Genomic DNA, 26180 nt, shown 5'->3' on the forward strand with positions numbered 1-26180 from the left:
CGCCCGCGTCCAGGACAGCCCTCCCGCCCCTCAGTGGGCCGGCCCGACTCCCCCTCCGCCGGGCCGAGTGGAAGAGCCCACACCCTCGGCCCGCCCCGGCTCCAGGAGCCTCGGCGCCGACGCTAGCCGGACCGTGCCACTGCGCAAGAAGGAGGGGGGGGGTGCCTCTGCCGGGGCGCTCGGAGCCCGCCGTCTATGAGGCTGCGGCTCGGCCGAGCGCTGCGGAACACCGTTCGGCGGCCCGGCACCTCGGCCGCGCGGCTGCCCGGCCTGGAGGCGGGGGGGGACCCGAAGGGGGGCCGCGAGCGGCTGCGCGCCTCCTCCCCCCGCTGGGAGCGGTGGTTGGGCCCGGCTGCGGCAGAGCGTTCGCTCGGAGATGGCGGAGCCGCCGCGACGCGGCCCGAGGTCCCGAGAGCAGGGAAGCCGGGCAGCCCCGGGACGTGGCGGAGCCCGGGGACAGCGGGGACGCCGCCCAGTCCGCCGGGTGAGCCGCCCTTGAGGAGACCCCCGCTCAGAGTGTGGCCCCCACCCACGGTCCCCGCAGTTCTCCCCTCACAGACTTCCCTCAGTGTGGCCACCGAAACCACCCGCAGGGGCGTCCCCGGCCGCCCCTCGGGGCGGCCTGCGCTCCCCTCCCCCGTCCCTTCCGCAGGCCGCCCTGGCAGTGGCCTCATTCCCCTCGGCTCGTCCCCTCCGCACGGGGCTCCTCCTCCCCTCGGGGCTCCCGCAGCCCGACGCCCGCCCCGATGTCGCCGCAGACTCCTCCGCGCGCCCCTTGCTCCATCCCCTTTAATGCTTCACGGCCGACTCTCTCCATACCCACCTGTGAGCCCATGTTCCCACCAGCAGGGCCCTCCATCCGCGACCCCCGTGTGCCAGCCCCCCACGCCCGTGTCGCTGCTCGGTCCCCCTCCTCCCGCGGCATCTGCACTGCCGCTCTCCCAGCGCGGGGCCCACACCCCCGCCTTCCCCAGCCCCCCCCCCCGCCCCCGCTGTTGCTCTCCTCCTGCTGCTGCGCGCACATTTAGCCCCCTCCCCGCCGCGGTCCCGCTTCACCATTTATCCTCCCACCCCACACCCTCCCCCAGTACTTCCTCATCACCCCTTCCCTAAATATTGCTGCTTCTTCTAGGTCCGAAGCTAAAATGCACTGGTTAAGACCAGGGCTGGAGCCTGACAGGCCTGACGTTGAATCCCATTTCCTCCACTGACTGAGCTGTGTGATCCTGGGCAAGTTACTAAGTTCCCTGGACCTCAAATTACTCATATGTAAAATGGGAATATTAGTTACCTCTTAGGGCCGGTGTGAGCATTAAATATATGGAAAGCTCTTAGAAGAATGTCTGGCATAGTGTAAGCTTTCAGTAAATGTTAACTCTTATTCTTAACCTCGTGGGTGATGCACCCCCAGTATCTGCTTCCCCACAGTGACTTCTTCTCACTACTGTGTTTACCCCAAAAAGTTTCCTCTAATTCTTAGGATTCATCCCTTCCCATCACCATTTTGATCCTTTCCCAGCTCTCTTCATGCCGATTAGTTTTACCCAGGCCAAAGCAGAACTATTCTTAAGTTGTCTCTCTCAATTGTGAAAGACCCCATCTCTGCTTAATCACCCGGAGATGTATGTGTGTGTGTGGGGGGGGGGAATGTGTGGTAGAGAGAGATCTCCAGCCACTGGCCTTACTTCGAGTGACTAAGGTGGGGAGAGTGACGGTAAAGCTTCTAGAAGCACTCTATCTACTTAAGGAAAAAAGTCTCCGAAATTAGGTCTCCTTAAAACTATTTTCTGATCCTACTGTTCTTACTTCTTCTCTATTATTGATTGGATACTGCTTAAGCTCCTGTTCTCTGTCATTCAGCCCCACTCAGTTTGCGTAACAGGACTCAATCCCTCATGTCTCTCCAGGCTAGCTCAGGACCTTTCTGAGCTGTTCAGGGGTGAGGGTGTAGTACCACCTAGGCTAAGTTAGGAAAGAGAACTGGAGTGGATAGGGAGACAAACTCTGGACTCAGCTCTCTAGCTTTTCTTAGGTGCCAGTGATGTGGCCTGCTCTGGGGCTACATTGTTATCACCCCTCCTGACACTGGCACAAGTGAGGTAAAGGGGAGGATGGGTAATTTTTCACAAGCAATGGAAAAGAGAATCCCCAGGTTCTGGGTTTGGAAGGTAGTAGAATGACTAGCTAGCACCATTTCTCTTCCCTCTTGAATTTCCCCACCATAGTGTCCACCTGACTGCAAGTTCGTTAGTGCTGTTAGCCTGTGGTGTTGCGTTTGATAGATGAGGAAGATTAACAGACACATGAGTTTCCTCTTATCTGATATTTTGTTGGAGCACGGGACTTCTGGGGCTTTCCGTCCCTTCTTCACAGGACGAACAGAGCTCCTACTGGCTGAACAAATGCTCTGTCATGGGTTGGGAACTCCTTTCAGAGCAGGTTCATTTTCAGCCTCCTGGGCTGTTTGGCCTCTTGTCGATGGGAAATTTGTTCCCTTCCAGACCTTGGATATACTGCTTCAATTCTGAGCTTAGCTCAGGGAGGAGAATTTAGACAGTATTCTAAGAAATGGAACAGGCTGTGAAGCTAAAGTATGAGACTCAGATTATGTTGTTCTTCTACAGGAGCTTTTTTTTTTGGAGAACAAACCATCCTGTGAGCAGGAGGTAAGAGAATTGGGGTGAAGAGAGGAATGGATTAATGACACAATTTCAAGGAGAGAAGTAACCCATTGATTTCTCTGTCTTACAGGTAGTGAGGGCAGAGATTGTGAACTTTGCTGACCTCTGATGTGAGGAGCTCAGCCAGGACCAAAGGTGGAGCCTGGCTAGATTTGCATCCTGAAGCCATGGGCCAGTGGGCCATGGTGACCTGAGACCAATGGACTCCGTCCAGTTGCCCCCTGTTGCCCCTTCTACCTCCCCTATCCTATACTAAGGGGACTTGTTTCCACCTTTTCAGGGAACTGACCCTGCAGGAATCCCTTTCCCCTCTTTTCATATCCTTCTACCCTCCCAAGAGAGCCTCAGCTTACAGAACTCCTACCTCCCATCCCCTAAGGTGGTCCCCGTCCCTGCCTCACCTGCCCCGCCATGCTCAAGCTGTGGAAGGTGGTACGCCCAGCTCGGCAGCTGGAACTGCACCGCCTCATACTGCTGCTGATCGCTTTCAGTCTGGGCTCCATGGGCTTCTTGGCTTACTACGTATCCACCAGCCCCAAGGCCAAGGAACCATTGCCCCTGCCCTTGGGAGACTGCAGTAGTGGTGGGGCAGCTGGTCCTGGCCCTGTACGGCCTCCAGTCCCACCCCGGCCCCCCAGGCCTCCAGAGACAGCACGAACTGAACCCGTGGTCCTTGTGTTTGTGGAGAGTGCATACTCACAGCTGGGGCAGGAGATTGTGGCCATCTTGGAGTCTAGCCGTTTTCGTTACAGCACTGAGCTGGCACCTGGCCGAGGGGACATGCCCACACTGACTGATCATACCCGTGGCCGGTATGTCTTGGTCATCTATGAGAACCTGCTCAAGTATGTCAATCTGGATGCCTGGAGTCGGGAACTGCTAGACCGGTACTGTGTGGAGTATGGTGTGGGCATCATTGGCTTTTTCCGAGCCCATGAGCATAGCTTACTGAGTGCCCAGCTCAAGGGCTTTCCCCTTTTTCTACATTCAAACTTGGGGCTCCAGGACTACCAGGTGAATCCTTCTGCCCCACTACTGCATCTCACACGCCCCAGCCGCCTGGAGCCTGGGCCACTGCCCGGTGATGACTGGACGATCTTCCAATCCAATCATAGCACATATGAACCAGTGCTTCTTGCCAGCCTTCGGCCAGCTGAGCCCCCGGTGCCAGGACCCTTGCCTCGCCGGGCCCGGCTTCCCACTGTGGTACAGGACTTGGGGCTTCACGATGGCATCCAGCGGGTGCTCTTTGGCCACAGCCTCTCCTTCTGGCTTCACAAACTCGTTTTTGTCGATGCTGTTGCGTACCTCACTGGCAAGCGCCTCTGCTTGGACCTTGACCGTTACATCTTGGTAGACATCGATGACATCTTTGTGGGCAAGGAAGGAACCCGCATGAAGGTGGCTGATGTTGAGGTCAGTCTTTCTTTTTCCTGACTCACGTTTCTTTCCTTAGAAGCTGTTTCAAGCTCTGTCCTATCAGATTCCCTTCCTTGATTCTGAGCTTGTCATAGGTACGCTCCCTGCCCTTTCTAGGCAAGAAGAATGCTACTTCTCATTTTTCTCCTTCTTAGTCTCCTGATTTCTCATGTCCCTGCTACTCTTCCCAGGCTCTGTTGACCACCCAGAACAAACTCAGGACCTTAGTCCCCAACTTCACCTTCAACTTGGGCTTCTCGGGCAAGTTCTATCATACTGGTGAGCTTATTCCCCTGCTCCTTCAGCATATCAGTCTTAGTTTGATCTGTCCCTTCACTGTCCATCCTCCTGGGCAGACAGGTTGGAGAAAAGGGGCAAGGTTTGGGGTCAGAATGCTGTGAGGAGCTAGCAGTGGGTATGAATTTAGGTTAGCATGGGCGGCTGGAGGGCAGGCTGGCAATCGGGAAAATTGGACGGTCTTAGGTGGGCAGAGGTCAGCAATGTTGTCCCAAGGATGGAAAGTGGTCAGTGTTGTTACAGAACAAAGGAGGGCACAGGGGCTGACCGGCTGTGGTCAGTGGTCAGTGTGTGGTCATAGGGACAGAGGAGGAGGATGCAGGGGACGACATGCTGCTGAAGCACCGCCAAGAGTTCTGGTGGTTCCCCCACATGTGGAGCCACATGCAGCCACACCTGTTCCACAATCGCTCCGTGCTGGCTGACCAGATGAGGCTCAACAAACAGTTTGCTCTGGTGAGACCTTTGGATCTCTTCCCCGTACTTTCTCCCAAAGATGATGCTTCCTTTTCAACCTTACTCTAATGGGGTACCCTTTCCCTACCCTTTCCATTTTTCTTTCTGTGGAGGCATCCCCACCCTCTTTACCCTCTACTCCCCAAACCTCACCAGGTCCTGGTGAGAGTCTCTGCCATTCCCAGGAGCATGGGATTCCCACGGATCTGGGGTACGCTGTGGCCCCCCACCACTCCGGCGTGTATCCCATCCACACACAGCTCTATGAGGCCTGGAAATCCGTGTGGGGCATCCAGGTGACCAGCACTGAGGAGTATCCCCATCTCCGCCCTGCCCGCTACCGCCGTGGCTTCATTCACAATGGCATTATGGTGAGGGACTCCCAATACAGACTTGGATCAAACTCCCACATTTGGACAGCCTCCAACCTGCATTGTCCAAGTTCATCCATATAATCGGGGGTAGAGGGGTGAAAAGTCATAATGCACATAGCAAGAGCTTTGTTACTGTAACTTCAGACTGAGTCCTCTACAAACCTAGGGAATCCTAATGCCTCAGGTCTTTTGTCCTTAATCTACTTCTCATTCTACCTTTCAAATCTCATCTGTCCCTGTTTGTTCTTTTCCCTTCAGGTGCTGCCACGGCAGACGTGTGGCCTCTTCACTCACACGATCTTCTATAATGAGTATCCCGGAGGCTCTCGCGAACTAGACCGGAGCATCCGAGGTGGAGAACTCTTTCTGACAGTGCTGCTTAATCCGGTAAGGTGCCGAGAGGAAGGGCTAGAAGAAGATTGGACAGCCAAAGTGTTTGCATACTGAGACTTTTGCTCACCAAGCCCACTTCTGAAGTGTGGTAGGCTCTCCAAATCTGACATGCAGGCACCCCCTTTCAGATCAGCATCTTTATGACTCATCTGTCTAATTATGGAAATGATCGGCTGGGCCTGTACACCTTTGAGAGCCTGGTGCACTTTCTCCAGTGCTGGACACGGCTGCGCCTACAGACCCTTCCTCCTGTCCCTCTCGCACGGAAGTACTTTGACCTCTTCCCTCAAGAGCGAAGCCCCCTTTGGCAGGTATAGGTGGAGCTCAGGCTGACCTAGAGACGTGATGGGGGTGGCCGTTGAGGAAAAGATTATCTGATTCTTGGCCTCATCTTCAGAATCCCTGTGACGACAAGAGGCACAAAGATATCTGGTCCAAGGAGAAAACCTGTGATCGGCTCCCCAAGTTCCTCATTGTGGGACCCCAGAAGACAGGTGAATCATCCTTAGCCAACTTCTGTTGCCTTGCCTTAAACCCAAAGAATTCTTTGGCCAAGGAACTCCCTTCTCATACCCACCCCTCATTAATCCAGTCCTTTGGGTGATTCTTAACCTGGTTATATATCAGAATCATCTGTTGAGTTTTTTTTTTGAAAGACCCACAAGTGATTCTGATGCACAATCAAGGCTGAGAACTACCATTTTAACCCTTCCCTGGGCCTCTCTCAGGCTTTCCTTTTCTCGCTCTAGTTTGGCCAAAGGGTAGTTTACCACCCAGAGTGATTATTTTCTCACCTCTTTCAAGCTGATGTTGTTGAGGTGGATTCTCTCCCACAATGGCCTGGACTTTCTCTCCCATTTAGGGACCACAGCTATTCACTTCTTCCTGAGCCTGCACCCAGCTGTGACTAGCAGTTTCCCGAGCCCCAGCACCTTTGAGGAGATTCAGTTCTTCAGCGGCCCTAATTACCACAAGGGCATTGACTGGTGAGACCTGGAATGCTTCTCAGGACACTCCCTTCCCCTAAACTACCCCCTTCCAGCTTCTACCAGCACAGATGTCTGGCCCCTTCACTCTGCAAAGTCTCTGCCTCTCCTCTCTACTACTTCCTAGGTACATGGATTTCTTCCCTGTCCCTTCTAATGCCAGCACTGATTTCCTGTTTGAAAAAAGTGCCACCTACTTTGACTCAGAGGTTGTACCACGCCGGGGGGCTGCCCTCCTACCGCGAGCCAAGATCATCACTGTGCTCACCAACCCTGCTGACAGGGCCTACTCCTGGTACCAGGTGAGCCTGCAGCTAGGCACACATCAGAGCTTAAGAGAGGTGGTGACTGCTAGAGAGACAGAAAGGAATGAGGGTAGGGACACTAAGCTAGTGCCTTGGGGAGGGGTGCCTATGCTGTCTGTTCACTAGACCAAGAGTAAGGGCAGAACAATGCTGTCAAATCACCAATTCCTTGCCTTCCTGTTCCTTGTCCTTCAGCATCAGCGAGCCCATGGAGACCCAGTTGCTCTGAACTATACGTTCTACCAGGTGATTTCAGCCTCCTCCCAGGCCCCTCTGGCACTTCGCTCCCTACAGAACCGTTGTCTTGTCCCTGGCTACTATTCCACCCATCTGCAACGCTGGCTGACATACTACCCCTCTGGACAGGTACAGTTCCCCAGTAGCCCACGTGGGGGTCCCCTTCCCCTCCTTTTCCCTTCAGCCCAGAGGCTTCTAAGGAATACAGAGGGAACCACATCCCTGTCCCTTTAGTTGCTGATTGTGGATGGGCAAGAACTGCGTACCAACCCAGCTGCCTCAATGGAGAGCATCCAGAAGTTCCTGGGTATCACACCCTTTCTGAACTACACACGGACCCTCAGGTGGGAGAGCATGACCCAGGGGAGGATGACTCTGGGGGAAATGGGGAAGCAGGTTGACCGTGTCTGTTTGGAAGAGACATGGATTTACCCTGCCTTGCAAGGAGAGACATGTGTCCCTCTGGGCTGGGAGAGGTAGTGTACATTTATGAGGCTTGGATTTCTTTTCTCTCTGTCACCTAATGGCCTCTTCTTGTTGAGCAGGTTTGATGAAGATAAGGGATTCTGGTGTCAGGGACTTGAAGGTGGCAAGACTCGTTGTCTAGGCAAGAGCAAAGGCCGGAAGTACCCAGATATGGACACTGAGGTAAGCAAAGCCAGGGACAGGGTATCCCTTTCCACCTGTAAGATCTGATTTTGTCCACTCCTCACCATTTCTGACTTCATTTTTCTCCTGTTAGTCCCGCCTTTTCCTTACGGATTTTTTCCGGAACCATAATTTGGAGCTGTCGAAGCTGCTGAGCCGGCTTGGCCAGCCAGTGCCCTCATGGCTTCGGGAAGAACTGCAGCATTCCAGTCTGGGCTGATGTATCAGCCTCCCGTACCAGCAAAAGCTCCCTTCTTCCCTAAGGGGCAAGCCCAGAGCAGGGCCCACAAGGGGGATTAGAGTGGCCTGGCCCCTCCCCCTTCTACCTCAGTGGCCTCGAGGCCTGGGATGGCTAAGAAGGGAAGGGCATCCCTTTCCCATAGCTCTGGGGTCTAATAAAGGGGCTTCCCTTGATACCCCACAAGATGGTACTAGGCACCTCTGGCCCATGGTCTTGGAAGGTGGTGGGGGAAATGAGAGGGTCCAGGCAGGGTGTAGAGGAACGTATTAATCCAGTGCTTTCCCTCTTTATCCCCAGCAGTGTATCTATCTATAGTGGCCGTGGGAGGGACCCCTTACTGTGGGATCAATGGGATCTACCTGTGGCCCGGCCTCTCTAATGTCATTCACATTGAATGGGGATGAGGTCGGACGGTGGCTCATAGAGCTGAATATGAGCCCTAGCTGTGGGCTAGAAATGAGTTTAATAAACATCCTTATTTTTCTGTTTTGTCCGCCTCACTGGAGTGGGAGAAACCTAGAATAAAGCAAGTATCAAGACTTTTCCTCTGCCCCAGTTCAAGGTTCATCCACACATGGAGGGAAAGAAGGGAAAGGCCCAGGCAGACGAGAGTAAAAAAGAAGTTTATATATTTATAAATGCCAAATAAATACCAGAGGCCACCCAACGCCCCCTCCCAGACAGGGCTGTCTCCCCCAACCCTAGGCTTCTAGGGTCTGAGACATCTTGGCCCCAAGCTACAGCCCAAGAACAGCTGCCAGTCTGGGCTACCAGGGAACTGAGTGGGGATGATCTGTCCAGCCAAGATTCATTCCCCCTTTGTGAGGGGCCCCCAAAGCCACAGGCCTGTGTCCCTGTATAGGGCCCTAGGAGGGCCAGACTCAGGGGGAGAAGGTGGTCATCTCGAGTGAGACCCGCTGCCACAGCTCCTTGGTCTGTTTGCTGCGCTTGAGATTCTGCAGGATGTCGTTGAACTGCATCATGCCCATGGGTGTCAGGCAGAAGGCGCTGCGAGCACTGCGGATCGCGTTCACAAAGTCGTCGTAGTCGGCAGGGGTCAGGTGAATCAAGCGGTGGTGGATGTACTGGAAGATGTGGGGAGCCACTAAGCCACTAAGCACAGAACCAGGCCCCTCCGCCCTGGCGTCCTGGGTGATCTGTTCCCTGCCTGCCCAGGAGGTGTTCCACCCTGCTCCATACTTCCTGGGTTATCACCTGCATGTATGCCTGTTGGCAGCGCTGCACCAGCTGGTGGAAGGCCGGGGCACGCAGGTGGTTGTGGGCATGAGCGGGGCTCAGCCGCTGCAGCGTCTCCATGACGATCTCCTGCAGCACAAACGGGCTCAGCACCCCCTTGGCTGCCCCCACACAGAACTGGTGCACGTAGTTCACTCCTGGGGGGCAGGGGGAGGGGCATGAGACGGGGGTGGCCACCTCTGCCCTAGGGACCCAACTTTAATCTCTCAGCTCTGGCCTGGCAGAGAGCCTCCCTCCACCCCAGGAGCTGAGGTAGCCCCCCGCCCCTCGCGCACGCACACATACCCGACCAAGGCCTCAACTCTGAGCAAGAGCTAGGAAGGAGGTCTGGGATGGGAAGGTGGGGGGAGCAGGTGAGGGCGGACAATGGTCCTGGGGAGGGGAGGTGTTACCCAGCTTTGCTGCCAGCCCCAGCAACCATTTGACATCATCAGTGTAGGGGGGGGAGCGGGAGAAGTTGTTGGGGTGATCATTGTGTGCCCGGCGACCCAGCATCTCCAGTGCCAGCATCCCTGGGAGAAAAGGGTGGGCACATGGTGAGGGTGCGTCCTCCACCCTCTACCTCAGCCTGGTACCTGACCCCACGGTAAACCAATTAAGAGGTATGGTGGGGAGGGGTCACGGAAGAGCCTCTGGCTGCAGGTGGGGGCACAGGAAGGGCCCTCCTCTCACCGACACGGTAGGCGGCGTGCAGGTGGTGTAGGCTGTGCGGGTTGACAGGCTGACTGTGAGTCTCCTCCTCGGGTGGTGGAAAACCCCCGCTCACCAGAGGGCTGGGCTGTGTGGGCAGGGCAGGCAGTGAGGCACCCTGGATGGCCGGAAACGTGGAAGCTGGATGGACACTGCTCACTGAGGGTGGGATGAAAGCCACGTGAGGAACTGAGCCCAGAGAGGGACAGAGAGGATTCCCTCCCCCACTCCCCTGCCCGGTGTGCCTCCCCTCCATTCACCTGTTCCCTGTCCCCACAACTCACAGGCCACACTGGTGGGCAGTGGGAGCCCTGGCTCTGTGTGGTAGGGATGTACTGTGATGGGTGCCATGGAAGGGACGGGGAAAGACACAGCAGTGGCGGCAAGTGAGGGGGGAGTCACCGAGTAAGGGTACTGAGCCCCCAGGAATGCAGGATGCACACCCTAGAGGCGGGAAGAAGAAAAAAAGGAAGATTTCAAATTATACTAGGATGTAGCTCTTCCCCATTCGTCCCACAGCTGGGTATCCTGCATTTCTTATATCTTAGTTGGGCTGGGTCCCCCGACTCCCGCCACCTCACCAGGACTCTTGGACAACCCTGTTATCCTCCCGGAGTACCCCACTCCAACCCCCCGTGAACTCCCAACGTGCTCCCACATGCCTAATCTCCCAGTAGAACATCGCATACTCACCTGTGGGTATGCAGAACTGGGCACAGGGAAGACGGCAGGCCGGGGCATATGAGGCATGGGGTGGGCGGGGTGAGCTGGGTGGGTGAGGTATTGAGGGCTGCAGGGCAGGTGGGGCTGTAGAGCAGTGTAGGGGTGCAGGCCAGGGGAATGACCATGCCCCAGTCCTGGACCCGGATATAAACTGGACCCCACCGAGATGACTGGCACCACTGTGGCTGCTGTCACTGCTGCTGCCGCCGCCGCCACTGTAACCGGCTCAGTCCCTGGGCCCCCCCTGCCCTCAGGCAGCCCCCGCCCAGCCTCCCCAGCTGCCCTGATCCCACTGGCACTACAGCTTGTAGCCCCTTCACGGGCTGTGGATGAGCCACCTGCTGTTTGCTCATATAGCCAGAACCACTGGTGAGCAACCTCAAACAACACTTCAGGGTATACGCCCCCACCCTTAGCCGCCTCTTCCACTGCCATGCAGGCCTTCTCCAACATCAGGTTATCCTGGAAGGGAGGGGCAAAGAGGGTTAAGGGGGAAGGGCTTTACTCAGGGACAGTTTTAGATGACATTCCAATGTCTCCCTCAGAGTTGGCTGGTTCCTGGGGAGGCATCTAAGGTCAGGGCCAGTGCTCAGAGTCAGTGTCAGAGCAGTGAATGCTTCACACAGACAATGAACAGATATTTGTTGACCAGTAGAAGTCAAGACCCAGGTTACGGTCCCAGTTCCAAACTAATTTAGCTACTCCCAGCCAAGTCCCATCATCTCCCTGAGGCCTTCCCTAAGGACTCCATCCTGGTGATCATCTTGGTCCCTAGACTATAGACCACATTTCCTTACCTATGAAATAAGAATAATCCTGTTCTCAGAGTTGTAAGGTAAAGAATGTAACAGATGTGAAAGCACATTACTATGTCAAGTGTCACCATGAGAGGACCAACTGGATAGTTTGTGAACTCCAGGATATGGGAATCAGGAGCTGGACCCAACCTCCCTGCCCAGATGTCCCAAAGCAGGTCCGCAATTGCCTGTAAAAATACCTGCTCCTTGCACTGCACCAGGGCCCGCTGGATCTCATTGGGGTTCAACGCATGGGCATGAGGCAGGCAGCTTAGGGCTAGTTCCGCCGCTGCCCTCACCATATTGGAGTCTCGTGCCCGTGATGCCCTGTCAGCCAGGGATGCAACCTCAGGGGGTGTCAGGTGCCCATCCCAGCATTCTACCAGTATAGTCAGGGCTGCGCTGCCAATCTCCATTGCCTGGCCTTCAGGAAAAGGAGAGAAAAGCAGAGTGGGGTTAGCACGGGCAATGGGAATGGGAATGGCGTCTCTCCTATCAGGTCAGTAACTCCACAAGGATAAGACTTATCACCATCGATTAATCCCCTTCCCATACCCAAATCAAGATGCTGGATTTACCTGTAATCCAGGAAACGTGGGAAGAATAAGTACGTGAGAGCCAGTTGGGAGAAACAAAGTTGTGCAGGCCAAGGGCGTAAAGCCCAATCTCGAAGGCGCAAAGGTGCAGGTTACGGTGAGGACCCTGGTGGCCCCCTGAGGAAGATGGATGTGTGAAAATGGAAGTGCTGCTGTTGCCCCCTGCCTTGATCAGCACCGTCTTCGCCAGCTCGAAGTAGAAGTGTGCAGCTGCCTCTGACGGCTGATTGGGTACATGGGGGGCATGACTCTCAGGACGGCGGCCCTTGTACCTGAAGGGGCAATGGGGTAGGGACAGGGATTGGGGTTTCTCTGAGGTGGGTGTCCAGGTAGGTTGGAAAAGACCAGGGTAAGTGAGGATGCTGACGGAGACAACAGTTGGATTACACTAGGGATATGGCTCTCGGGGTGGGCCAGGTCAGAAGACAAGGGTATTTCTTCCCACTGACCTGCCAACTTCAACTGTCTTCGCCCGGGCCCCTCCACTGGCACTGGCCCGGCGACTTCCGCTGGAGGACGAGGAGCCAAGGGAGTCTGAGGAAGAGCTGCTAATGCTGTCACTGTCCTGTCCTCGACCCCAGGAGGTAGGGGCCCAGCCCCCTCGAAGTGGCCTCCGGCTTAAGGTTGGGGAGCTATCCGACGTCGTTTCAGGGGCACTGCTGTCAATGCTGGCCATGCCTAACCCCCCCAAGACAAGTCAGTCTCAGAAGTCAGAAGCTCCAGAAGTCAGACTCCAACCTTCAGGAATATCCTTCCCTCCACGTCATCCCACGGGTTGTTACCTGTGTGCTTCTTCTTAGGCCGCCCTGGTGAGCCCCAGCCCCGTCCATTGTAGCCTCCACGGCTGCCAAGTGCCAAGCGGCTGGGAACCTTTCCCTCTGGTCTTGGGGTCAAAGCTGCCTCAGATGGGAGACCCTCACAGGGGGAATGTGGGGAACTCTCTACGTAGGGAAGACAGGACACTGGGATGAGCCTGGGAAAGGGGGGCCCAACACAGCTCCATACCACTCATCCCCCCTGCCCAGTGCCCCCACCTCACCAGGCACATTCTTCTCTGTGAAGCCCTCAGTGGGGCCTGGCCCAGCCCCTGCCACACTCCCTGGCTGAGCAGGCCCTGCAGAGGCTGAGGTCAGAGGTTGCAGGGCCCCTGGGGCAGATGGGCCCCCATGCTTTGAAGGAGACCTCTGGCTGGCTGTGGCCGGGCGGCTAGATGAGTAGAACGAACTCAGTGTCTGTGGTTTATGCGTCTGGCTCTCTCGGTCCAAGAGTTTGTCTAATATCTGAAAGACAGAGAAGCGGTGACTGGATGCCCTTTAGCTCCTGACTTCTGGTACTTTTCTTTCTCCTTGAAACAGCTTAATACTTCCTCCTCAGGAAGGCTTTCCCAGTTCTAACCATAGGAGAACCTGCTGGAAGACACGGGCTGGCTTACATATCTTGGTATCCCCTATAACATTTACCACAGGACTAAGTATATTGATATTCAATATATATTGAATAAATGAATGAATGAACGACTTTATGCCCCCTGCTTCTCTTCTTCCACCCCAAGCCCAAGCATTCCTATAAGAACCATTGGTCTCTCATGTTCTTTACGAGGTGTTCCCAAGATTCCCCCAGTATCTCCTGTAGGTAGAATAGCCCTTCCATTATACTAGAAACCCCTGAGAAAGGTGATAAAATTTGCTCTCTCTGCCTGTTGAAATCCCAGTACCTCAATCCCTTACCTTTTTGAGTTTGGCCTGGTCGTCTTTGTAAGTGATCATTAGTGCTAGGGCCAGGTCACCCTTCTCTCGACGTGTGCCTTCACATAGCAGGGGATGCTCTGCCTCACTCACTGTTGTCTTCATGCCTGTGAGAAAGAGGCGCTCATGGGGGTTGTGAGTGGCCATAACTCGCAAGACAGCCAAGGGTAAACAGGCCAGGGCTCCCCAGCCAGCAGCATGTGAAGTGAGGAGTTCTCCCGGTCCAACCCACATTTCCTATGGAAGGTGCCCACTGCCTAATACATCCAGCCTAAGCTCTGGTCTGCTTTTTAAGACCTTCATAATTTGGCCCTCTCTATCACCCCAACATATCCATCACTTCAGGGAAGTTGGGCTCCCCACTCTCATGAAGACTTGATTGCCCCTGTGTCTTTATTCACAGTGTTTTGTCCCCCTACCTAGAACTTAACTGATCTTTTAACCCATATTCCATACTCTATCCCCTTCTTAAGGCCTTTCCCTAGAGTCCTGTTTTGCTGTCCTTATAACACCCAACATTCATAGCCCACGTTTTTGCCCTCAATTCTTCAGTCTCGTGTCAGTATGTGTCATGGCACATACACGTCATGCTGGCTTTCCCCTTACCATAGAGCCCCTTCAGAAGAGGGCCCATGTCTCATGCACTTCAAGGCCTGGGCCAGGCTTAGCTCACAGACGTGCTCAAGACACTGAGAGACTCACCCAAGGCAGCAACTGCTGCTTCAAATCCCAGCTCCTCATCCCCAGGCATCTCGTTGTTCCAGTTGCGACTTGGGGGCCGGGAACCCGTGGGAGAAACCACTGGATAAAAGTTGGGGTAAGGTAAGCAGACAGAAGTAGCATGGGACAGAATGAAAAGGGAAGAAACCCAAGACGCTCATCATTCCAGACCCTTCCATGAAGCTGCCCGATGCTTCTTACAGGCGATTCAGAGCCTTGGGGCTCTTGATTTCTCTTTAGAGAAAGCTACCCCTGCCCCAGTTCCCCACTTTCTGTAGTGTCAGGCATCATACCTGGAGTACAGAGAACATCAAAGATGAAACTGGCCAACATGAGAGGCAAAACAGGCCGATAATCACAGAGTGTCCCCTCCCGAAGCTCCTCTGCCCGGCAGCGCACGGTACTCATCTCACTCGGACCCAGAGGAATCTTCTTGAGCAGGGTGGCCACCTCAGACTCCTGATATGCTAGCTTCACCTGAGGGCATAGGGAGGAGCTAAGACCTCAATCACCCCAATGGAGATCAAGGTGTGAGTCTCTGAGGAGATGGCAGTGCAAGGTTCAGATAGAACCTCTGACCTCCAAGGCCTTGGTGGAAGCTGGGGGCCGCTGTAGCTCCAAGGCAAACATGCCCACTCGGAAGGCCAGGTTGTGGTGCTCTGGGCGCTCACTTAGCACCGTTAACAGGAAGGCCGCCTTGGTCAGGGTGTTGGTAGCCACCCAGGTCTGACGGCTTGTAGATACCTTGTTCTTCTTGCCCTAAAGAGGGAAGCACAAGGAGGCAGGCAGATGAGTCTGACTTGCCTTCGTGGAGGGAGGAGACTCTAGCCTGGGGTGGGGCGTGGGAGAGGGTTATGGGTAACTGGGGAGGCAGGGGGGTTCTCTCTCACCTTGGCAGGGGGCGGCTCTACCTTGAGGTCAGGTGGGTTGGCTAGCAGGTCCTGGGCAAGCTCCACGGTGAGGCGGGAGGCCTCACTGCTATAGCCGTGCGCATGCAAGGCCTCAGCACAGGCAAATAATATCTGGAAAGAGGACATGGGCACCAAACATGTTGCAGGACACCATACTCACTCATGCAGCAAATATCCCATGAGCACTCGCTATACACTGGGCCCTATGCTAGTCCTGGGTATACCACAGAGACTCACAGCCCATTAGAGAAACAGACACATAAACACACAAACAGGTGTGAAGCTGGCTACTACTGGGAAAGGTCCAGAGGGGAGCAGATGGGCAGGATACCTCAATGGGACTTGGGGCAGAGGGGCAGTCTCAGGGAAGACCTCCTAGAGGACATGATCTCTAAGATCTCTGAGGCCTGAAGAAGGAACAGGGGCTAACCAGGTAAGATGAGGGAAGAATATTCCAGACAGAAAGGCCAATCCGTACAAAACTATGGATGTAAGAGAGAGCATGGCAATGGCTCAACTGAGTGTAGTGTAACTGACATAGTAGCTAGATGAGGCTGGAGAAGCAGGCAAAGTTCAGAACAAGTGAAGCCTCATAGGTCATGCCAAGGACCTTCATCTTCACCCTAAGGGTAATGGGAAACCACTGAAGAGTTTTAAGCAGCAGAGTGACAAAATCATACATTCCAGGAAGATCAACATGGAGAGAAGAGAATGGACTGCAGGCAGCGAGGCCAGTTAGGAGCCTGCTGCAGGATTCTAACAGTCACACAACAGTCCTGTCACTCGCAACCAGAGGCAGGTGGTCCCTCTCCCAGCTATGGCTAAGAGGCACCCTCAGAGTCCCCTCCAAGCCCCCTCACCTCCATGCGGCTCTCCTGTTCCAGTGGCTTCAGTCCGGCAAACAGGTCGTGTTCCTCCCCAGCCCCGCCCTCAGCCTTCTCTTCCTCGCCCCCAGCCCCATCCTGAGCATTCAGATAATACGCCTGGTAGTCATCCTCCTCCTCTCCAACCACAGGGGCTGCCTCTTTGGTTTTAGGGAGCCCATTGCCACTCTCATCTGTGGAAGCGAGGTCGTCCCGGGTACAGAGCTCCCTGGGCAGTAGGCCAGGGGGGCCAGCAGAGGCCGTGGAAGGCTCAGGCCCTTCTGAGAAGTACACGCCACCATCTTCTTCATAAGTATCTGGAGGTTCAGGAAGGAAGGTAGAAGGGCCTCGGGAGCCACCAGGGTGAGGGCAGGGTGGTGGGCTCTCAGGGAATCCACCAAAGGTGCTGGCCTCTGCACCCAGGGCCAGGCTGCTATCATCCAGGCTCATCTCAGCCAGATCCGGCTCCAGGGAGCTGTCTTCACTGCTCAGCCGTCGCTTGCTCCCGCCGCCTGCTGAGCCCTTGCCCCCACTGCCAGCCCCCCCCAATGCTTTGGCTTTGCCCCCACCTGGACCCATCTTATGCAGAGCCTTATCTCCCCCCTCGGCCGAGAGGCGGCGGGGACCCCGCTGCGACGAGAGGACCCCCTCACCCAATCCCTTGCGCTTGGCCCCAGGCTCCTTGGGCCGCACAGCTGGCTCGGCAGGAAGAGGGCGGGGCCGCTCCCGGGATTCTTCCAGGCCCCCAGATCGGGAGGCACCTGGCCGAGGGGGCAGGGCTCGGGCCCAGCACAGGGCCAGCTTCCTGTCAGTGGCACTGTAAGTGACACCAGGAAGGGGGTAGGCCTCTTCCCAGTTGAAGTAGCAGGCCTCCACCGCCGGCCGGAAGCCAGGGAAGAGCCGCTCCAGGGTCTTCTTGTGCTGTCCCCGCTTCACGTTCTCAATCACCTTCAGCTGCCACTGGCGCAGCTGCACACACAGCTCCCGGCGGCTGTGGGAACAAAGCGGGGGCAGGTTGCCAGGAGGGCGTGTGGGGCCTACACTGCACCGAGCAGGGACGGGAGGAAACGGGGAGATGGTATTCCCCGGAAGCGGGACACAGGGAAGGACCCCAGGAAGCGCTTCTTGAGCCAGCCCATAGACATCACTCGAATACTCAGGGATTTGGGAAAGTGGGTTATTTAGAGGGGGGATGGAAGAAAGCCTCTCAGGAAAAGAACTCATAAATCACTGGAAACCCTAATGCTCAGCACCTCCCATTTCCCTAGGACTAGAAAAACGGTACGTGTGTCTATGTACGGGAGATGAGGGCTCGGTCTGTCCAGGGCTGGCCCCATCTCCGGGTGGTGGTGAGCCGTGGGGGAGACTCACCGCTGGGGGCTGAGCGCAGGGTCCAGCACAGCCAGCCTCCACAGTGTGACCATCTCATCACACATGCTGGCGCACGCATGGGCCGCCACCTCTGACTGCCCGTTGCTGCGGCCTGTGTGCCCACTGGCGCTGCTGTGTGAGGCTGAGGTGCGCACGCTGTACCACCAGCCTGTTATCTGGAAACAAAGAGGGCTCTGAGATGAACCTAACAACTTAGAGGAAGACAGAGGAGCCCCACGCAGTGTCCCTGTCAGCAAGAGGGGAGTGCGGTTAAGGGAGGGAGAGGATGAGCCAGCACGGGCCTCCCAGGCTCTGCGGGATTACCTGTTCGTAGGTGAGGCACTGGTCGGTGAGGATTTCCAACAAGGGGGCAGCATTGCTGTCCCTCCGCTTGAACATCTCCCGCACGATGCTAAGCAAGTTCCAGACTCCCTCTGGCTCGCGGCCCCTCAGTGGGCGCAGCAGACATGCCCATTCAGCAGCGGCCGGAGGCTCCGTGGAAGACAGATACATGGAGTTCACATCACTGTGAAAGTCGCAGAGTGGAAAATGATGACCCTAAGATGGGGCTGAATAAAGCAGGTGAAAGAGCAACAGGACTTTGACACAAAAGGGGTCAAAATACAAAGTACAGGGGACAAAGTATGACCCAGACAAAAATTCTTAATCGCCCTCTGCCTCAGTTTCCCAATCGCTGAAAGGAAGCAAAATAACTCCTGCTCTACCTAAGGACAGACCACTCTGTGACTACACAAAATTATCATCACCCACTGATTTCACTAGTGACACGTATGCGCCAGGCAGTGTACCAGTGAAGGGTGGGAGAGGTAGGCATTACTAAAACAAAGAAACTGTCCATGGCCCGAGGGATGCGCCCCTCCCACCACAGACACAGGCGTGAAGAGATCCTGTTTACCTGAACACCACAGGGGAGGGGCCACAGAACTTGTGCAGTGTCTTCTTGATGTTGTCAGTGAGTGTCGATTCATCCAAATACCAAGTACTCTGATCGGAGGCAGAGGGCCCTGCTGTGGGGTCTGGGGGTGACAGGCAGTCAGTCACCTAGAGGTAGGAGCCTGGATTCGCCTTTAGTAAGTGGCGCTCTGCACCCCCAAGCTTGCTTTCTTCCTGCTGCCCTTCTTTCTCACCACACTCACCTGGGGCTCCACATACTGTATTAATGGCTGTTGACTGGGAGGAGAGGAGTTCATCCAGGAGACGCTGGGCTGTGGGCAGGATCTGAGGGGGAAAGGGACACAAAGGCAGAAGTGACCCAAGGAGGCCTGGGCCTAACAGGAAGGCTGATATGCAGCCCTGGACTAGTCAGAGAGGGTGTGCCAACCTCCCTCACCTGCTGAGGGAGCTCACTGATGAGGTACTGAGCAAACTTCTGCAGCTGGTCCCTCTGCAGCCGAGACAGGGACTCTGACACTGGGGCCCGCAGGCAGACTGCAGAAGCCTGAAGGGAACACCGAGAGAAATGAAACAATCTGGGAAAAGGCTTGCTGACATCGGAGGTGGGGACAGAGAGGCAGAGTAGAGGAGGAGAGGGGGCTCACATTGTGGCCAGGCATGCAGCAGAGAAGGGGGGGTGGAGCGGAGAATAGGGCCAGGATAAATTGGGAGGGCCTCACGTTGTGGATGCGGAAGAGACAGAGTGCCACGACGTGGGTGCACCATTTGGCCCCAGCCCCACAGGTGCAGCTGCAGGAAGTGACCCGGCAGCGGTCAAACATCACAGCCACGTTGTAGGCCCCTTTGGGGGGGACCATCTGAGGTGGCACCACTGTAGCACTCAGGTGGAACCCTGGGGAGAAACATCGGTATGGTCAGGGAGAGCCACCAAGACACAGTTCTCTGCCCTTGACCCTGGCCCTGCAGTTCTTCAGACAACCCGCTCCAGCTTCTTGCAGTAGTTCCTTAATTCTTAACACGGGGTGGGAGGAGCAAGAAGTACCAATTGGTGAGGGACCCTTACCAATCTGCAGGGGGTCCTTCACAGCCCTCATGCGGAATAGCTGATCCCCTCGCTGGAACTCATCTGCACTGCCGTTGGCCAGGCAGGAATACAGTCTGGGAGTGAAGAAGAAGACATGGCCACAATGCAGCAAATACCCTTCCACAGACCCTGTCAGAAACCACCATGCCCCGGGCACTCTCCCCAGTGTCACACCGTGCTGGGGAAAATCCCAGGTACTCCCTGCCCCGGCTGCCTCCTTACCGCAGCCCCAAGTACGGTGCCCTGTGTTCCGTGGGAAGCCCAGCGCGCGGTGTGGAACATCAGGACCCCACTCCCCACCGTCAGTCCTTTAGCCTCACCGAATATCCTCTTCATTCTCAGGGAAGCTCCAAAAAGCAATTCGGAGTTGGAGCTGCTCAGGCACCGGGGGGTAAACTTTCTCCACCACTTCAAATGGGATATGAAATGCCACCTGTTTTGCTGACAGCTCCACCAGTGGGATCACCAGTCCATCTTTGGAAATGAAGGTTGAGGTAAGGGGAAAGAGGAGGGGAAACAAAAAGGGCCATGATTACTTGGCACCAATGCCAGTGCCACATCTTGACGCGCCCCACCCCCCCTTCACTATGAAGGAAAGAGGACATCTGGATGAAAAACCAAGGGACCCTCCTGTCAGGATACACTAACCCTTAAGACTCCATCTGGGGAAGGGGAGCTAAACAATCCCCAGCCTACAGCCTGCTAGAAGATACCAGGGATATCCCAGAAACTCCTGGCCAAACAGGTGTGTCCCAGAATCCTAGCAAATAATGAGTCTCACCTGGCTTGTCATCTAATTTCCCACATACCTAGCACTTGAGATTCATATTACATTGTGTATATATCTCCCCTGGCATTCGCTTCTCTAATTGCTTTTTTTTTTTACTGTCCTTTTCTTTTTTACTATCCCTTTTTTGTTTGTTTGTTTTTACTATCCCTCTAAATGACTCCATGCCTCCATCTAAGGAGGGAAGATAGGCCAGAGCATGGAAGAGTTAAGAGAGGGACCTCCAGAAGCAAGAGAGAGTCTGCACTTTCTTTGGCACACCTGAGCCCTGGCTTCCCACAGTGGATGCCCTGGGGTGTGGGCTGGGGGTGGAGAGGTTACCCCAAGGGAACCTGGCTGCCACTCCTGGACTCGCCTGGAGTAAGATGGAGTGACCATTCAAAGTTTCCCACGCTGTTTTAATCCAAAAGCAGTGAAACGCAACAGACTGCATATCTCACCAAATTGCTAGTCAGATTAAAAGACGTATACAAAATCATGGTGCTGAAAGGAACCTTTCTAAAAAAAAAGTCAATCTTCTTATTTTATAAATGAGCAACTGAAAAAGGGTAGGGTTGGCGGGGGGGTGGGGGGGGGGAATGCCATGCTTTCCTAGATTTAAACCTGTTCAGAAAGATACCAATATGTTGAAAATCTTCACCACCATCTTCACCATCTTCAGTTACTTCCCTCTAAGTGAGGAGCTCTAAGCCTACCCGCACATGCAAATATGAAAGAAGCAGAGAGCCCATAGAAGACCCACAGCGAAACTACCTATGATGTGTGTGTGTGTACAGGACATATGCTATCTCTCCAAATGAAGGTAAATATTACCACTCCTAAACAGTGACACATGTAAATTTCTCTCTGTCCCTAAGGGGTGCTGGAAATCTCTCCGGGGCCGTTTGGAAAACAGGACCTTAGAATCCAGAGTAGAATCACCAATTAAACCCCTCAACTGGTGAAAAAAGTCCACTTCCAATGAAGCTCAAACTGTGCCTTGAGGAAGGCAAGGAAAGAATATGGTGAGTCCTGAGTCTGCGGGGCTTCTGTTTTCACTCTCTTCTCCATCCTCTTTAATAAAAGCAAAATTCTTCACAGCACTCATCAGAAAGACCCAAGGATGAAAGAAACTCAAGTGAAAAGCAAGAAGAGTGTTTCACGAGACTCCAGAGTCAAGTACCCACACTCCTCCCCAGGCCCCAGATGAAGGAAATCTAAGGCTTTAGTACAGTGGTCCCAGGCTTGGCTTCTGACAGATGTTCAATATGGCCAGGAAACAAGCCTCTGATCTAAACCTATGTGACATCTCCTCTCGTAGGCCAGTACACCTCCACTTTCCTCTGGGTGGAATCCCTTCTTCGTGCAGCGGGGACCAGAGATCATCACCTTGAATCAAGAAGCTCCCAATACACTTTGCAATGGGGTGACACACCTCAAGTGGTCACTTCTTCACAATCCGGCCCCTACCCACATTCTTTTCTATTTTCTGGCCTGCCTCAGGTCAGTACTCCCAAGTCAAAGAGGGAATTCTTCTCCTTTACCCCATCTCTTACGGCAAATAAACGACAGATGATCTACTTTCTGTCTTTAATCCTATCCAACCCAGGATTTCCCAGCCATCACTCCAGCACACACACACACACACACACACACACACACACACACACACACACACACACACACACACACACACACAGGGAAGGTGTGGAGAAGGCAGCCCCAGGAAGACCGGAAAAGCGAGTCCTGAACAGCTCCCGAGGAGGGACAGCTTGGGACAGCTCCCGAGCAGGGACAGCTCTCGAGCAAGGCCGGAGCAGGGCCTGCCCGCTCCCCTCCTTCCAGCTCACCCTTACCTCGCATTCTGGTACCGCCACTGCCACCTCCGCCACCGCCGCCAGTGGGGGAATTGGGCCCCGCTGACTGTTTGCGCCATCCCCGCCAGTTCTGGCAGAGGCTCTCGGCCTCGGAGATGAAAGAACAGAGCGAATCCTCCTCAAAGCGGTCCGAATCCTCGAAAGAGAAGCGCTCTCCGTCCTCCCACTCCGCGAACATCAGCTCCATGGGGCCCGCACCCCCCGGGGCCGGGTCCCCCCCCGCGGATCCGGGGCCTGGGCCGCCGGCCGGGGGCTGTGGGGAGGCCCGGGGCCTGAGGGGCGAGCCGGGGCTGGGGGTGGCCGGGGCGCTCAGGGCGGCCGTGCCGGGCGAGGATCTCAGGCCTGGGAGAGATACGGGACGGGGCCTTGCCCAACTGCGAGGTGTGAACGGGGATCGTGGCCAGTCTCCGAGATTCAAGGCCCGGACGAAGCGCTCGGCAGCCGGGGCCTCTTGGCTGCTGCGGCACCGCCTCCCCCATCAGCTGATCTGAACTTCCGGCCGCGCCGGCCACCACCACTTCCGCCCTCACGCGCCGAGGAATCCGAGCCGGTACGCGCGGATATAAGGAACCTGTTTAATTGCTACATTTCCTACTTTTTTTTCTCGAGCCCACCCCCAGATACCGTAAGAGGAAGCCAACCCCCAAAAGTATACGAAACGACTACAGATCCCAGCAATAACCCGGCGTCCATAATGTCCCGAAGGAATAAGCAGCCGCCACGCATGTCGGGAGTTGTAGGCTGTCAAGAGACAAACACAGGAACCATTGGGTGGAGTTATTGTCCTAACTCCAGATAGGCCGCGGGGCCGCATCACCTTCTGGGAATTGTAGTTCAGAAACCTGCATTCCAGAAGACTTTTTAATGGGGTTTAATTGGCGAAGCAACAGGAAAAGAAGGCGTTTGAGTTCAGGAGATGGTTGCACTGTTTGTCAGTGGGGCCTTTGAGTCCAGGGGTTCCTAGTCTTTTTTTGTGCCATGGGCCGTTTAACAGCCTCGTGAAGCCCCTAGACCCCCTTCTCAGATTATTTATAAGTAAACAAAATAAAAGAATTACAAAGGAAACCTTTTATGTTGAAATACAATTATCAAAATATTAATAAAACAAATTTGTAACATAGTACTTCTTTATTTATACATTAAATAAGATCCAGCAGCAAGTGTAATAACTACCATAATTTTGAAGTTAGTGATGAATTTAAATTTTGAGATACTGTGATTTCATATAGGTATTGCTAATAATACTGTGGTTTCCCACAGCCCTAATTGAAATGCTCAATTTAAGTTGTGGTTAAAGATAAAATTTTTTTCTCATCCATATTCACAGACCTCTTACTGGGAGTCTATTGACTGTGGGTTAAGAACTTCCAAGGCTAGTCCAAAATGCCTAAGCACTGAGCTTCTTCCTAACAGCTTGCAGAACTAGGCAACTGCCCAGTGCTCCACCAATGGGGTATGTGGACTATAGAAAGAGGTAACTGTGGGGGGGTCAAGGAGGCACGGCCCCTTCTTTATCTTAATAATTATCCCACTGGAGCTTTAAAACCCCCAATGGTCCCTTTGTACATTTAAAGGGATGTTATGTGCTGTAAAGTACATAGAAAAGGTTAACTCAGTTATGCCTGGAAGGGCCGAGTATACAGAAAATGCTATACAATTGTTCTAATATCAGGATGTCACAAAAGTAAATGCCTTCAGCAGCTAGGCAGATAACTTAATGAGAGAAGTGAACAGGTGATACACAAAGAAGATAATTGCCAATTAAGTCTCAGTCTCATCATTTGGGAGAGTCCTGTGGCCAGATCCCTGGAGAATGGAGACAAATGATAATCAGCTCTACTTGATTAATCTTTATTTCCATGTGGGAATAAGAAACTACGGTTGCCAATCAAATCTTTTGATTTTTTTAAGGAAAGCTAAAAAGTGGGCTTTTTATGACATTTTTCCTATTTTTGAATGTGGCCAGCTAATTTAAAAACAAAATTTTAACTGTGTGGGCCAAATAAAATTCATCTGCAGTACCTTTGGGTCATCAGTTTGTGAACTTCTGATTATTCCCGCAGCACCCTGCAGGGGTTATGCACAAAATAGGTAGTCGCTAAATACTTACAGATGATGGCAAAAAACTCTGCATATAGACAGACTCCAACATCCTTAATGCATCCAAAGGCAAGGGCGCTAAATGGTATACAGGACTTCAAATGCAGGACAAGACAAAGGTTTTTGTCCTGCACCTGGTGCAAATTAGGGGGCAAAGACCTTCCAGAGTGTAGGGGAGGACACAAGGTTCAACTATGGTGGGAGTACCTAATCCACAACAAAAGGCCAAGTTCTCTTCAGAGGATTTTATTTCAACATAAAGCATAATTTCCACCCACATAATGATTCCAAAGGGTAAAAGAAAGTGTTTTGCCTCCTACTCTTCAAAGAGAGCATGGCAGTGCAAATATCTCTAAAATGCCTCTGCATAGTTCTCAGAAGCTACAGTCCAGTCATTGAAAATGCTTCTCCATTTTCAGCTGACATGAGGTTTGTTAGGAAACCTACGTAACAACTTATTCAATTTCTTGGGGGGTAAACTCCCCAACTCTCCCAGGTCCTCCTGGATTGATCTCACTTTTCGGGCTGCCTGAAAACACAGAACAAAAATTAAAATGACAGCTCCAAAGTTGGCCCTAACCTAAGCTAATAGTTCTCACAACACCCCAAATCACACTAAGGTATTAACCAGCCTGGAGATCTGTGTCATCTTCCCAGTCCCCTTTCATCAAAAGGACTTGGGACCCAAGAATGACTGTATGATCTGAAGCTACCATGCCAGCTGGCAATTAAGTCTAGGCTGGAAACCAAACAACCTGTCCTTTACTATCTTTAGTTCTACTTCAAACAATAATGTCTATTTGAACAGCAATTTAAACTTTACAAAGTGGTTTTCCCATTCATCTCTTCACTTGACACTCACAAAATTCTGTAAGGTGGATATTAATATTAACCTCATTCTGCACCAGGTAAAGCTAAAAGCAGTGAAACAAATCGCTCAAGATCACAATGCCTTCAAAACAGTAACCTTTCCCACTTCGGCGTGACTCAAGTAGCTTCCAAAAATTTCCTCGCCCTTTTAGAATGAGAGGGACTTTCGTATCTCCTAGCAAGAGGCAGTAAGAACCATTACTGTATGCCCCCCATTTTCCTCCCAAAAGGGCACCCCAGGAGCCTCCTGTCACCTCAGCCCTCGAAGCACAATCGAAGAAGTCCTGGATCTCTTTTTTGCAAGCTTCGTCGCGGAATTCATTCTGCTTCCAGCAAGCCATCATTACTGACATCTCCGTGATACAAGTCGCCTCTGGAGGAGCAGAACGCGGGGACCCTCAGTCACAAGGAGACCCTTACCTTCCGGCCCTCCCACCCAGCAGCCCTCTGCACTCCTCCGACTTCCGCTCTGGGGCCTCCACGGCTCCGACTGCTCACCGCCCTTCTCCCGGCGCCGTTCCCCGACATGGTTAGCTAGGATGAGGGGCTTGTTGGGCTTCAGTATGGGCTTCCGCGGGTTTCCAAACCGTGCTAACCGACCCCGGAGACTGGGCGTCGCCATTGCTCACCGAGCTCCCGGCAGGCTCTGCGGCGCCGTGCGTGACCCTGCGTGACCCCTACGAGCTCGACGAGACTCGGCGACAACCTCTTCCCCCTACCCGCCCCCACCCGCCCCCCTGCTCCCGCCCCAGCATGCACTTTTTTCTTTTCTTGGCTGGGTCGCCTTGATGCGGGGTTCGGATCCCGGCTGGTGCAGACCCGCGTGCAGGTTAGGAGGAGAGTCTTTGGGACTCTTTT

The 26180-nt window shown here is 54.0% G+C and overlaps 3 protein-coding genes across 9 annotated transcripts; 1 reads left to right on the forward strand and 2 right to left on the reverse strand.

Annotated features, from left to right (window-relative positions):
• Positions 1–205: 205 nt before the first annotated feature.
• Positions 206–8541, forward strand: NDST2 (N-deacetylase and N-sulfotransferase 2). Of its 4 annotated transcripts, none has more exons than XM_061180516.1 (15): positions 206–484; positions 1133–2666; positions 2752–4097; positions 4292–4379; positions 4699–4853; positions 5039–5224; positions 5486–5614; positions 5749–5931; positions 6018–6114; positions 6483–6606; positions 6770–6908; positions 7107–7277; positions 7383–7492; positions 7694–7796; positions 7891–8541. In XM_061180516.1, exons 3-15 carry the CDS (start codon positions 3093–3095, stop codon positions 8014–8016), a joined length of 2616 nt encoding a protein of 871 aa, XP_061036499.1. In that variant the 5' UTR covers positions 206–484; positions 1133–2666; positions 2752–3092; the 3' UTR covers positions 8017–8541. The 4 variants fall into 4 exon arrangements, with proteins under 4 accessions (XP_061036499.1, XP_061036509.1, XP_061036489.1 ...); XM_061180526.1 differs by having other exon boundaries at positions 6794–6908; XM_061180506.1 differs by having other exon boundaries at positions 6734–6908; positions 7891–8540.
• A 108-nt stretch (positions 8542–8649) lies between these two features.
• On the reverse strand, positions 8650–22810 carry ZSWIM8 (zinc finger SWIM-type containing 8). Of its 4 annotated transcripts, none has more exons than XM_061180564.1 (26): positions 22332–22810; positions 20030–20183; positions 19689–19783; positions 19345–19517; positions 19062–19169; positions 18868–18949; positions 18627–18747; positions 18035–18236; positions 17711–17886; positions 16337–17330; positions 15456–15587; positions 15145–15324; positions 14859–15042; positions 14548–14646; positions 13828–13952; positions 13140–13380; positions 12883–13041; positions 12550–12778; positions 12083–12372; positions 11705–11928; positions 10678–11169; positions 10245–10428; positions 9967–10143; positions 9687–9806; positions 9253–9363; positions 8650–9122 (listed from the first exon to the last, which is right to left on the reverse strand). In XM_061180564.1, the coding sequence occupies exons 1-26, from the start codon at positions 22537–22539 to the stop codon at positions 8662–8664; spliced, it is 5721 nt and encodes a 1906-aa protein (XP_061036547.1). In that variant the 5' UTR covers positions 22540–22810; the 3' UTR covers positions 8650–8661. The 4 variants fall into 4 exon arrangements, with proteins under 4 accessions (XP_061036547.1, XP_061036532.1, XP_061036555.1 ...); XM_061180549.1 differs by having other exon boundaries at positions 10269–10428; positions 22332–22625; XM_061180572.1 differs by having other exon boundaries at positions 8825–9122; positions 9253–9431; positions 10269–10428.
• Positions 22811–24682: 1872 nt separating this feature from the next.
• On the reverse strand, positions 24683–25965 carry CHCHD1 (coiled-coil-helix-coiled-coil-helix domain containing 1). Its single transcript, XM_061197308.1, has 3 exons — positions 25821–25965; positions 25577–25695; positions 24683–24981 (listed from the first exon to the last, which is right to left on the reverse strand). The coding sequence occupies exons 1-3, from the start codon at positions 25942–25944 to the stop codon at positions 24868–24870; spliced, it is 357 nt and encodes a 118-aa protein (XP_061053291.1). The 5' UTR covers positions 25945–25965; the 3' UTR covers positions 24683–24867.
• Between the last annotated feature and the right edge of the window lie 215 nt (positions 25966–26180).

This window comes from Eubalaena glacialis, chromosome 1, assembly GCF_028564815.1.
Source record: "Eubalaena glacialis isolate mEubGla1 chromosome 1, mEubGla1.1.hap2.+ XY, whole genome shotgun sequence".
NCBI classification, from domain to species: domain Eukaryota; kingdom Metazoa; phylum Chordata; class Mammalia; order Artiodactyla; family Balaenidae; genus Eubalaena; species Eubalaena glacialis.

Coding starts and splice junctions, on each gene's coding strand:
- NDST2 (XM_061180506.1), top strand. CDS start 3,093: ATGCTCAAGCTGTGGAAGGTGGTACGCCCAGCTCGGCAGCTGGAACTG. Junction 5,225..5,485: donor TCATTCACAATGGCATTATG/GTGAGGGACTCC, acceptor TTTTCCCTTCAG/GTGCTGCCACGGCAGACGTG. Junction 6,115..6,482: donor TGTGGGACCCCAGAAGACAG/GTGAATCATCCT, acceptor TCTCCCATTTAG/GGACCACAGCTATTCACTTC.
- CHCHD1 (XM_061197308.1), bottom strand. CDS start 25,944: ATGGCGACGCCCAGTCTCCGGGGTCGGTTAGCACGGTTTGGAAACCCG. Junction 25,696..25,820: donor ACGGCGCCGGGAGAAGGGCG/GTGAGCAGTCGG, acceptor CTGCTCCTCCAG/AGGCGACTTGTATCACGGAG. Junction 24,982..25,576: donor ATTGTGCTTCGAGGGCTGAG/GTGACAGGAGGC, acceptor CTGTGTTTTCAG/GCAGCCCGAAAAGTGAGATC.
- ZSWIM8 (XM_061180564.1), bottom strand. CDS start 22,539: ATGGAGCTGATGTTCGCGGAGTGGGAGGACGGAGAGCGCTTCTCTTTC. Junction 18,950..19,061: donor TCAGTGAGCTCCCTCAGCAG/GTGAGGGAGGTT, acceptor TTTCCCCCTCAG/ATCCTGCCCACAGCCCAGCG. Junction 17,887..18,034: donor AGTGCCTCACCTACGAACAG/GTAATCCCGCAG, acceptor CTTTGTTTCCAG/ATAACAGGCTGGTGGTACAG.